General features: G+C 41.4%; 1 protein-coding gene across 3 annotated transcripts in view; it reads left to right on the top strand.

Annotated features, from left to right (window-relative positions):
• The window catches only part of pias2 (protein inhibitor of activated STAT, 2), a 60,453-nt gene that overhangs the window by 41,090 nt on the left and 6,361 nt on the right, over positions 1–13,002 (top strand). For 2 of the 3 annotated variants that reach the window (XM_067983132.1, XM_067983152.1), the window contains 6 exons: positions 1,171–1,276; positions 5,039–5,112; positions 5,931–6,091; positions 8,192–8,331; positions 10,607–10,787; positions 11,317–11,453. In XM_067983132.1, coding sequence (XP_067839233.1) covers positions 1,171–1,276; positions 5,039–5,112; positions 5,931–6,091; positions 8,192–8,331; positions 10,607–10,787; positions 11,317–11,453 — 799 coding nt within the window. The remainder of the gene's footprint in view (positions 1–1,170; positions 1,277–5,038; positions 5,113–5,930; positions 6,092–8,191; positions 8,332–10,606; positions 10,788–11,316; positions 11,454–13,002) is intronic. The other variant, XM_067983141.1, reaches the window with a different exon arrangement.

Genomic DNA, 13,002 nt, shown 5'->3' with positions numbered 1-13,002 from the left:
TTAAATTAAAATGTAGCACAGTCACCATACCCATCATGGCATACCTTTTCAAACGATGCCAGTGCTGATCAAGTCATCTGCATAGAATATTTTAATATGAATCTATAGTTGTAAAACACCCAGTTCACGCCCAGTTTTGTCGACCTATTAAAGCATGAAAACGTTGCATTAGTCACGAAAGGCACCACCCAAGCTGTTAAAAGGGAGGTTCTTGTCTTCTATGGTCTGAGCTGCAACTTGAATCTTCCCTTTTCCTGTGCTTGTTAATGTTGCCTCCATGTAATTGGTGATGATAATAATCAGGACCAATGGTTTACAGGGACTGAGTAAGTCAAATTTTGTTTTTATTACACAGCATTGATGTTTTTTTCTGGGGAAATAGAAAACCAATTGCCTAGGCAATAACATGGCAAATACATCACTGGGATGCAGTCACTTTTCTGAAAAAAAACAATGAAAATGTTTTTATTATGGCCCAAGTAATCACAACACTTTGTGGCTATAAATAAAATAATATATGAAGTGTTTCTTTTTTTAGCATTTGTTTTGAACTAAACTTTTTTTATGAGCACCTGACACAGACCATTCTATACAGAGTAGCCACAAGATGGGGACTATTCCTTTCTGAGGTGTGTGTTTGAAACTTAACAAAAATTTGGGAACTACACCTGTGATGCTTGTACAAATAAAAAGAGAAAACTGCAAATGCTGAAAATCTGAAAAAAAATAGAATAAAAACTGGAACTTCACAGCAAGTCAGTCTGCATCTGTAAAAAGAAAAGACAGGTTTGATGTTTTGGGTGTGTACCTGATGTTTGTGCTCCTTGTATATTATTTGGCCTATTACGTGATTTCCAAAGCCCTGCTCTCTCTCTAACTGCCTTGTGTGTATTTTATTACAGGTAAAAACAAATAAAAACACAATTCTGGGAATGTATTAGGTTGATCATGAAAAAGATTAACATTTCAAGTGTAATCTTTTATCAGAACAACATTCTCTTTCAATAGCTGATTGACCGGCTGTGTATTTCCAGCAGTATCTGTTTTAATCTATACCATACATAACCAGTCAATATTTTTCAGATGTGCATTGACATTTTTTCTTTTCAGGATAGTGTGACTCTACAATTTAAAAGTAGTGATGCAGATCTATATTGTCTTGTTTTTCAGAATTACTCAGTGTCTGTGTACCTGGTAAAGCAACTGACGTCGGCAGTATTACTGCAGAGGCTGAGGAACAAAGGCATCAGGAATTCTGACCATTCCAGAGCACTCAGTAAGTTTGATGCTAATAAAGTATTTGGGTTGGCTTAGTGTGTCACTGTATTGAATGAGAGAGCCCCCAATTTGGTTATTCACCTCTGAAGCAAGCACTCCTTTGTCATCTCTGCAAAGGTACTGAAGTCCTTTCCAGCTGATGGATTAAGTGGGGTTAAAGCTTTTCTAATAAAAACACCAATTTACTCACCACTCACCAATAACCTGCTCACCGATGCTCAGTTTGGGTTCCGCCAGGACCAATCGGCTCCAGACCTCATTACAGCCTTGGTTCAAACATGGACAAAAGAGCTGAATTCCAGAGGTGAGGTGAGAGTGACTGCCCTTGACATCAAGGCAGCATTTGACCAAGTGTGGCACCAAGGAGCCCCAGTAAAATTGAAGTCAGTGGGAATCGGGGAAAACTCTCCAGTGGCTGGAGTCAAACCTAGCACAAAGGAAGATGGTAGAGGTTGTTGGAGGCCAATCATCTCAGCCCCAGGGCATTGTTGCAGGAGTTCCTCAGGGCAGTGTCCTAGGCCCAACCATCTTCAGCTGCTTCATCAATGACCTTCCCTCCATCATAAGGTCAGAAATGGTGATGTTCGTTGATGAATGCACAGTGTTCAGTTCCGTTCTCAACCCCTCAAATAATGAAGCAGTCCGCGCCTGCATGCAGTAAGACCCGGACAACATCCAGGCTTGGGCTGATAAGTGGCAAGTAACATTTGCGCCAGACAAGTGCCAGGCAATGACCATCTCCAACAAGAGAGAGTCTAACCACCTCCCCATGACGTTCAACGGCATTACCATCACCAAACCCCCACCATCAACATCCTGGGGGTCACCATTGATCAGAAACTTAACTGGACCAGCCATATAAATACTGTGGCTACAAGAGCAGGTGAGAGGCTGGGTATTCTGCGGCGAGTGACTCACCTCCTGACTCCCCAAAGCCTTTCCACCATCTACAAGGCACAAGTCAGGAGTGTGATGGAATACTCTCCACTTGCCTGGATGAGTGCAGCTCCAGCAACACTCAAGAAGCTTGACACCATCCAGGCAAAGCAGCCCACTTAATTGGCACCCCATCCACCATCCTAAACATTCACTCCCTTCACCACTGGCGCACCGTGGCTGCAGTGTGTACCATCCACAGGATGTACTGCAGCAACTCGCCAAGGCTTCTTCGACAGCACTTCCCAAACCCGCGACCTCTACCACCTAGAAGGACGAGCAGCAGGCACATGGGAACAACACCACCTGCACGTTCCCCTCCAAGTCTCACACCATCCCGACTTGGAAATATATCACCTTTCCTTCATCGTCGCTGGGTCAAAATCCTGGAACACCCTTCCTAACAGCACTGTGGGAGAACCTTCACCACACGGACTGCAGCGGTTCAAGAAGGCGGCTCACCACCACCTTCTCAAGGGCAATTAGGGATGGGCAATAAATGCTGGCCTCGTCAGTGACGCCCACATCCCATGAATGAATATAAAAAAAACAGTTGTATATTTTTTATCTGTTACATATTTTAAACTATAAGTCACTCGTGTCAAGCTTGTAATATCTCTGATAATTCGAGACACAACCACTGGAAATAGTTTATTCCTATCTACCCTGTTCCATTCCTTCATAATTTTAAACATCTCTATCAAATAGCCGTGGAATTTCATCTGTTCTAATGAAAACAGCCTCAATTTTTCAAGACGTCATATTTGTCTTTGCTCACACCAAGTATCACCCTAATGAATCTGCACTGTACCCTCTCTGTTGCCGCAACATCCTTCCAATTACATGAAGCCTAAAACTGTGCACAGTATTATAATTGTGTCTTAGTAAGATTTTATATAGATTTGCATTACATCTTGACTTTTATATTCTATACCTCTTGCCATAAAACTCTGTATTCCATTAGCTTTTTTTTAATGGCTTTATCCACTGGAGGTGCTGCTATTAATGCCTTATCTACCTGAAATTCAACCCCCAAATCTCCCTGCTGTTCCACATCACCCAGCCTTCCCACATTCAAAGTATAATTATTAATTTTTATTTTTATTACCAAAATGTACCACTTCACGCTTACAGATTCTGAATTCCATCTGACACTTTGTTCATTTCTCCATCTTATCAATATCTCCTTGCAACTTTCTTTGGTCCTCAGGATTATTTACTGTGTCTTCTATTTTGAGTATCATCTGGGATATCATTCCCTCTCGCTCTATATCCAAATTATCGATGTAACAGCGAACAGAAGCGGTCCCAACACAGAACCCTGTTGGACACCACTACCCACTTCCGACCACTGAGAAACTGCCTCTAACTTCTAATCTCGGTTTCCTTCCTTCTAACCAATGTTTACTGAAAGTCCATGTACACAACATCCACTGCATTTCCCCCATCCACCATATCTGTCACTCCTTCAAAGAATTTGAAGTTTCAGCAATTTTCTTTTGACAGGACTTTATTCCAAATTGTTTGTGCAAGATTTTTCTACCGTTAGTGTAGCAAAGGTTGTTTTATTGGTTTCACAAAAGTTTCATTTTGCTTGCACAAGATAATCTGAAACGTGGCTCTTCTGGCCTATTTCCCTTCCCCAATATTTGTTAATCTTTACACCTTTTAAAAAAAACTTTTGATTTCCACTGTGAATGAAGAATACCCTTCAGAATCTTATTTTTTGATTCTCTGCTTTCTAAACAGTTTTCCTTTCTTCCAGTGTGGAAAACTTTCAGTAAAAGAAGTTTTGTCTTTCTCTTAATATGTTTGCATCAAAGTCAGTTTCTATTTCCAGTTTAAAAAACAGGCTTTCGCTTTGTTTTTCAAGTTTTGTTTTTAGCGTCAAATAACAGGAGAAATCAGTGGGGGAAATTTGAACCCCAGAGAAAGGGCAAAATAGCAGAAAACTAGTTTTAAAAAAAACATTTTTAATTTAGGACCTTGCCGAAACTCAAGATAAAAAGCAAGTGACTTAAATAATTACAGCCCACAATTATTTACACGGCTGACCCTACTTTTACAGGGCTCACCATCAGAATCTTACTGAACCCTCTAGATGGTTGTTTTTATTTTAAATTAAAAGTAAAATTGAAGAGACTGTGTTTATTGAGGCGTCAGCCACAGACTTGCTTGCCACTGTGATGGAAGGGTAATAAAAATTGTTGGAAATTCTGCACAGGGGAACAGTTGTGATCTCGTTTTTAGTAAATAGTGCTTTGGTGTATGACCCGAATCACCCACTGATTGATGAGTTTGGTCTTCAGGGGTCTAACAGAGTGTGGTAACTTCCACTGCTCCAAATCTAACCAGGAATTAAAGACTATTATTTACAGCAGTTTAAAGAATACAGTCCTCACAACCTGATCCAGATGCACTTTTTAAAAAAAAAATTGCACAGCCTCCATTTTCTTTTCCAGATGAAAATTAAGTCTAGAGATATGTATGCATCACATCTGTAACATCAGCTTGTGGTGTAACTGTCGGTGTCGCAGGTGCGATGTTAACACACCTCTGGATCCGATCTTTGGTAAGAAAATATTGAGAAAGTTCAGGTTTTATTCCCCTCAACTTCAGGAGGAAATTTTTTTTTTACTCAGTCACCACCTAAACAAACCTGGGAATTGATGATGAAAATTGATTTTTTTTTAAAAGAACAATTTTAATGATTTTACCCTTCAGTTGCACAACTCGGTGTAAACAGGTCAAGTTCTGTCTTCTATTAAACATCAATAACTCAACTAGAATTATGACTATTGCTCATCTTGTGTTTTTTTTTTAGTTAAAGAGAAGCTGACTGCAGATCCTGATAGTGAGATTGCAACCACAAGCCTAAGAGTTTCATTGACGTGCCCAGTAAGTCCCTTAAACTTCTGTCACTTGTTGATCAGCTTTTGTAGGGAGGAGTGACTGCACGGGCGGTGCCTTTGCCCTCTATGCACTCTAGTGAGCTCCCTATTGGAATGACTTCTGCGTTCTTGTTTTTAATGTGCAAGTTAAGTGATGTCCTAAAACTAATTGTCTTTTTAAAAAAAAATAATCCTACATTAGCAGTATGTGACATTTAGATGCAATGTTCTCAGCAAGCACTGCACCTGGAATTTCCACAAGGGTTCTTTTGATCTCCCATAGTAACTTAGGCAAAAACCCCAGAGTAACATAATTAATTCTACCCACTGATATTTTACCTTCAGGGTTTTTAAGATAAAGCTTTGCTTTTCAGAACTATGAAAAACAATCTTTACAAGAGATCTGATTGTCGTATCAATGTTTTCCATTGTCAAATAATATACCTTGTTATTGTTTGCTTTTTAAATTATTTTGTAGTTTCCAGTTTGGTTAGATGAAAGGGTGTTTTTCTAGATTCTGTTGGGATGAGGTAATGTAAATACACATTTGCTGAAACACCCTGCATTAAATGCTGTGCAGTTCTCTTTAACGTCCTTTTTCTCAGATATCCCACTGATTGTTCAATCCATTGTCATAAATAGAGAATATGTAGAGAAAAGTGCAGATATGAGTGCGGTAGATTTTTTACTATTGTGATTAAAGTAGACATGCAACTTTTATTCCACAAGCAAAAGTTTTATAAGTGAGTCTTTGTATTGTTTTTACGGCTGTTTTTCTTTTAAGTGTCTTGGGAAGTCTCATCCTCATGTTTTTTGGTTTTATAGTTGGGGAAAATGCGGCTGACAGTCCCTTGCCGTGCTGTTACCTGTACACATCTACAATGCTTCGATGCTGCCCTCTACCTTCAGATGAATGAAAAGAAACCCACGTGGATTTGTCCAGTGTGTGATAAAGCGGCAACCTACGAAAGTTTAATAATAGATGGGTATGTCAAGAACATTGGCGACAGTATTGTTTTTAGCACAAGCCTGTGTTTTTAACAAGTAGTGTCTCCTAGTTTTTCCACAAGACACTTGGCAATAGAAAAATGAAACACCAATATGTTGGAGAGATCACATAATCACAAAGAGTTCCAATACTTTGTATCACAGAGAAATAAGTACATTTGTGGCTGCAGTATTATTGTTATGGTGTGGTGAGTTTCCAGTGTTAGTTGTGCTATTGTGGGGAGATACTAAGCAGAGAGAAAATACAGAGGGAGAATATGTGAAGATTAGTCCCTTGGGACCACTTTCTCATGGTGACCAGTCATGGAGCTCATCTCTCTTCCAGGAATGATGCGTGAAGATAATCCAAAGGAGAAAGTGAGAAAATAAAATAACTAGTATCTAAATTATGACATTTTGTATTATATTTTACTGGATGTATCTAATAGGTTGTATATAAGATCCCGTGGCACTATTCAAAGATGAGATGGGACGTTCTCCCCGGTATCCTGGCCAATATTTATCCCTCAACCAGCATCACCAAAACAGATGATCTGTTTATTGTCACATTGCTATTTGTGGGACCTTGGTGAGTGCAAATTGGCTGCGGCGTTTCCTACATTACAACAGTGACTAAACTTCAGAAGTACTTCAATGGCTTTAAAACGTTTTGGTATGTCCTGAGGTCGTGATAGCCGCTTTATAAGAGCACATTCTTTCTTATAAATGTTTGAGGATGTTTTCTCCTGTCTGACATTTTTTCTTCCTCTTCTCTTGCCTTCAACTCCTCTTCCTCCTTCCACCCCCCACCCCAAAAAAAATTATGTTCCACATAAGATTCTCCAGCAAAACGGGTGGCCATCAAGAATGCACTCTCCACCTCACTGGTGTCTACTAGCACTACTCAAAACAGCTGCTGGGAGATACGTAACAGCAGCCTTTAATCGCCACTTTGACCTGGGTGAGATCAGGTGCACTCTGCAGGAAATGTTGATTCAAACCTATGTCCTGCCACTCAGTAGTTCAGCCACACACCCCTGGTACCCACTGCGTCCTCCAGTGCGAAGGCCATAGATTCAAGTGCACCTGTGTCATTACCAGCCTAGTCATCTGTACCAGATCTGGATTGGCCACCTAGAGGAATATTGTGTCTCCCTCTTCATAGCCTATTCTACTCTAAGTTCATACTTGAGGGTAAGGGCAATCCCAACCTCCTCAGTGACTGACTGCTTCCTCTAACCAATCCACTCTGCCCTGCTCCATCTATCCTCATCTCTAATGACATGTACAAAAAGCTGATGGACTATTTCTAGGATTGTGACTATCCCAGCATCCGCCTCAACCAGCATCTCCTCCTAAGCTAGCTTCTTGTCTCCCAGCACACCAAATTCTCAATCCTTGCCCTATTTACAAATTCATCCATGGCCATGCCCCACTCTACTGCAACCTTCTCCAGACTTACATTCCTGGCCGTACCCTGTTGTCCTCCACCTCTGGACCCCTGTGCACCCCTCTCCTAACATTCCCTGCTTGGTAGCAGAGCTTTCAGCCATCTTGATTGCACTCCCCAGAACACACTCATTAAATATCTTACTACTTCTCACCCCTGCCTTTTTTTAAAAAACACTCCTCAAAACCTACCTTTCTGACTGCCAACTGTCAACTCTGCTAAATCCTCTCTACTGCTTGGTTCATCTTCCTCCTCTGTGAAGTGCCGTGGGATGTCAAAGGTGCTACTCAAATGCAAGTGTTGGTGCTGTAATTTGCTGTGTCACCTATGATTTTGAGTAAGTGTTTTCTTATTTCTATCCTTCCCTATTTTAGATTTATCTGTGCCACATACAGCTTCCCAACAAAATGTATGCTCCTGGCCCCAATTACCAGCTGCAGGGAGCAATGGGAGCAGCTGTGGTTGATTTTTATTTTCTCCCTTCTCTTTTCCCCCTCCTCCCTTCCAGGATTAGGTGCCCATCATCTGGGCGTGAAGACAGACTGTATTACTGTCCATAAAGGATGAAATATTAAAAGTTTTGGTTGATGGCATTTTAGATTTCAACATTTTTTTTAATATTAAAATAACTCTTCGTTTTCTCTTCCAGTCTGTTTATGGAAATCCTGAATTCTTGCACAGATGTAGATGAGATTAAGTTCCAAGAAGATGGCTCCTGGTGTCCAATGAGGCCCAAGAAGGAATGTTTGAAACTATCCAATTCACAGTGTACAAAAGTTGAAATTACATGTATGTATATGAGAGTTCTGAAATGTATGGATACTTTCTTTGGAAAGTGTTTCACAACACTAAGCTGTGGTTATTTGCTGAATTTGCTTTTTTATATTTTTCCATAATTTGATAGTCTATAAGACTAGGTGGAAAAATCTATTTTTTGCGACATTCTTAAGTGCTGAAATTTGCGAGTGTTACTCCTGTGAGCTTTATTTATGTGCTTAGGGTGAGCTAGTCCATCCCCACACTTTCCTAATTTTTTCCCTTTTTCTTCATTGTCTTTCTCTGTACCATCCACCATTGGTGCCATTCTGTAACCAGTCACCAGAGGTAACTGACCCATTTGCGGTGAGCCAATCAGCTTCGTTAACAGACAGTGGTTATTTGAGCTGATCGTATTTTTTTTGTCCTGTGAATCACTGAAGTGTAATGTTGAGAGCTGTGTTGCGTCAGGTACATACCAGGTGCAACATTTTTCATGCTAAACGTGGTCAAACTGGATCCTGCAACAGGGCTTTGATGGAATATGCTGATATTCCTTCTACGTAGCCCCTGGTGTACAGTATATTCTTCAAATTAGCATGTACCTGTCTATCAAACTTTCAACCCTCTTTTTGGTTAGTGACATTTGTATAGTGCCTTTAACATTTTTTTAAAAAAGTCCCTAGGCATTTCAAAGAGGCATGAGGAAAACAGGCAATAAACCAAAGAAGGAGAAATTAGGAGGGTGTCTAAAAGCTTTGTGAAAGAGGTAGGTTTTAAAGAGGGTCTAAAAGGAGGAGAGTGGGAGGAAATTTCAGAGAGTGAGACATAGGCAACTGAAGGCACGGCCTCCACTAGTGGGGCAAAGGGAGGAGGGATGCACAGAAGAGGCCAGAATCAGAGGAACAGAGTTTGTGGGTGTTGTAGGATTGGAGGAGGTTACAGAGATGGGGAGAAGTGAGGCCATGGTGGGATTTAAAGAGGAGAAAAAAATTATATTGAGGCCTGGGGGTAGGCCAGGTGTGATAGGTGCACAGGACTTGGTGTGGGGATAGCAATGTGAATAGCAAAGGTTTGAACAGCCTGGAGTCTGGAGGGTAGGGGATGTCAGACCGTTGAGGAAAATATTGTAATAATCGAGTCTACATTGGGAAGTGCTAAGTCATCGTCTTTGGCCCTTGCCACAAACTCCATACCCCTGCCATTGTTTCCTTCCCCCTCCCTGGCCACTGTCTCAGGTTGAACCGGATTATTTGCAATCTCGGTGTCCTATTTGATCCCGAGCTGAACTTCCATCTCCATATCCTCTCCATCTCAAAGATCGCCCTCTTCCACCTCCGTAACATCATCCACCTCCTCCCCTGCCTCAGCCCATCTGCTACTGAAACCCTCATTCATGCCGTCACCTCCAGACTCGACTGTTCTAATGCTTTCCTGGAAGCAAGCTTAACATCATTTAACAATTGCTACTTAATTTTTTATCCTATTCTTTTCAACCATGGTGATATTGAGGAAAAACTGGTGCTTGATTGGGGTGTACTGCCTAATGCCCATTTACAGATAAGAATTGCCAAGAGATTTTGAAACAGTTTGCCTACTTTCTTGGCTGGGGAATAACATTTGATGTGGGAGGAGAAAAATTAAAATAGGGGTGATTTGATTGAGGTGTACAAAATTATGAGGGACCTATTTCCCTTAGTGGAGGGGTCAATAACCAGAGGCCATAGATTTAAAGTGATTGATAGAAGGATTAGAGCAGAAATGAGGAAAAATGTTTTCACCCAGAGGGTGGCGGGGGTCTGGAACTCACTGCCTGACAGGATGGTAGAGGCAGAAACCCTCAACTCATTTAAAAAGTACCTGGATGTGCACCTGAAGAGCCGTGACCTGCAGAGCCACGGACCAAATGAGGGAAAGTGGGATTAGGCTGGGTGGCTTGTTTCTCAGCCGGTGCTGACATGATGGGCCGAATGGCCTCCATCGGTGCCGTAAATTTTCTATGATTCTCTGAAAGGATAGGAGATTTTTAAAAATAGTCTTATGTTGACTATCAGCAGCGTAGCAGGTATTTACTTTGGTCAGTAAAAAAAAAGACCCGTAGTAATATAAAAATAGAAAATACAGGTCAGCCAGCATCTGTGGAGAAAAGACAGATTATGATATTTTAGGTCTGATGAAGGGTACACACCTGAAAGGTCGTAATCTGTCTATTCACCACAGATGTTGACTGACCTGCTATGTATTTCCAGCATTTGCCGTTTTTCCTTTTTATTTTCCTATAGTAACACAAACTATTTTCCAATTTCAGCAGGTTCAAGTGTCACCAACAAGACTAGCTGTACAGTGTCAGCCAGTGAAGCAAGTAGCAACAAGAAGGTTGAGATCATAGATCTTACAATTGATAGTTCCTCCTCTGATGAAGAGGAAGATCCTCCGCTAAAGAAAAGGTGCTTATACCCATCGGATACAGAAGACACTGCCAGCAAAGGGTTAGTAGGATACGTATTGCACTTGTTGCTTTTATTCTCAACACCAATTGTTTTGCTCATTGCCTGCAAAAAGATGCAGCTATTTTCCACTTCCATCTTTCATTTGGACCAAGAGCTGAATGGTGTTTTTTCTCCTGGGCCTTTCTTTGTTCCTGTCGTCACTGCTGCTGGGGTATGGTACCACAAATGCTGCCAACCATCTCCTCCTTGCTCATGTGGCCCGTTTTCATCTGTTGAGTGTTGACAATAAGTATAAACATTTAACAGTGGGAAGGCAGCATTATAGCTGACCCTGCTTCTGTCCTCATCAAATGTATACACGTACACTTTCTAATAGGGGCCACTGGACAGCGATTAGGACTGGGAACCCTAAGGATCAAACCTGAAAATTCCTGGCCTATATAACTTGAGTGCACGCCAAACGATGCATTTACTCACTGAGCTAGGCAGTGCAAGAGTTAAGCAGCTTATTTTAAAATCATCTATATTCATGGAACCAGCTGACTGATTTTTTCCCTCTGTGTTACAGGGTTCTTGCTTATCAGCCATCTTCAGTTCGATTGCCAAATGTCACATCAGTTGATACAAGTTTTTTGCCTCAGTTAGCGGACTATCCAGCCACATTCCATCACTCAACAATGGCAGCTCTTCCGCCAGAAATTCAAAGTAAGGACAGGATGTGATATCAATTATTCCTTCATTTACTCTACTTTTTTTTTAAAAAAAGGAAATCTTTCCCCCATCCCTCCCTTCCATCTCTTCTGAAGGCAAAGAATCATGCTAGGAATAGGCTATGTTCTGGTACCTCATCCAAAGGACCCAACTATCGGTCCAAAAGTAAACGTGTAGAGCTGGCTATTTTTTTTTTGTGGGGGGGGGGGGGGGGGTGGGGGGTGGTGTTGGCAGGGTACATCATAGCTATACCCAATCCTGTCCTCACTCGACATCCACACAAGTGTCCTTCCAGCAAAGGTCACTGGATAGTGATCCCGAGTGTTTTTGTTTGTTTTCCTCTCTTTGTAGCTTTAGTTTTAACGCTACCTAAACGTAGATGGAGGGAATTGAGGACCTAGCTGGTTTCTGTGGCTCAGTTGCTAATTGCATAAACCTGCTGAGCTGTGAAGCAGTATGTAGCCTCCCTGATTGAAATTATCATGAAATCTTAGAATGTTTACAGCACAGAAATGGGCCTTTTGGCCAATCAAATCTGTGTTTTTCTCCACACAAGCTAGTCTAATCCTGCTATACTGACCGCTCCCCTATACCCGTCTATGTTCTTTTTTCCAAGCAACTGTCTGTCTCGTGTAAAACCTCTCAATCATGGGCACCTGGTGCAAACTGAGGGGCCAATTTTCCTGCTATTAGCACCCGAGGAACATTTATCTCCAGGGGCTAATGACAAGGAATAGGAGCAAAGACCCATGGTGCTAGATCTCAGCCCCTTTCATGTTCTGGGATTTTTGGGGCTTTCCCCAAGAGGGGCGGGGGCGGGGGGGGAGTGAGTGTAGTAATTCAAATAAGGCACAGGAGGTATTCTCACCCCTCAACCTTATGTTCCTCTAGTTCCATCCATCCTAATTTTCCTGTAGTTCCCGCCACTCTTGCCTCATTTTCTTGTAGTTTCACTGGTGGGAGCCTAGAAGAATTGAACCTTAAGGCCTTGCACCCAGCTGGACAGGAGCAGCATACTATGGGTACGCCCCACCTGTCCAGCACCTAGATGGGGGATGATATCATCCCCAGCGTGTTGGATCTGCTAAAGTTCTAAGATGTTCATTTGTTTTGAAACAAGGACTGTGAGTTAAATAAAGCTTTGCAATCTATTGAAATCTGTCATGTTGTTCTGCTTCTGTTTAACGTAGTTAATAAACTTAATTCATAGTTGTAGCCTATAACACTGTTAATTGTATGAGTTGGAGAGATGGACAACTTACAGTGGCAATTTGCAGTATTTACTGAGGATTTAACAAATTATAGTTAGCACGGGAAATAAAAAAACAGGAGAAACGTCCCACATTCCATTTCTCTAGAGTTTGATCTCAGCTATACAAATCTTGAGTAGGTGTTCTCTCTGTACCTATTTTTTGATTACTTCCCATGTGGTTCCTTTCGGTTCGTGTGCTTGCCAGTGGAACTCGATTTTTTTTTTTTGCATTGGCCACAAGAAGCAAGCTCAAATCATGCCAATTTTGCCAGACAAGAGCTTTGTTTTCAT

The sequence above is a fragment of the Heptranchias perlo genome, chromosome 1, assembly GCF_035084215.1.
Source record: "Heptranchias perlo isolate sHepPer1 chromosome 1, sHepPer1.hap1, whole genome shotgun sequence".
NCBI classification, from domain to species: Eukaryota; Metazoa; Chordata; class Chondrichthyes; order Hexanchiformes; family Hexanchidae; genus Heptranchias; species Heptranchias perlo.
This window is presented reverse-complemented; position numbering and strand designations above follow the sequence as displayed.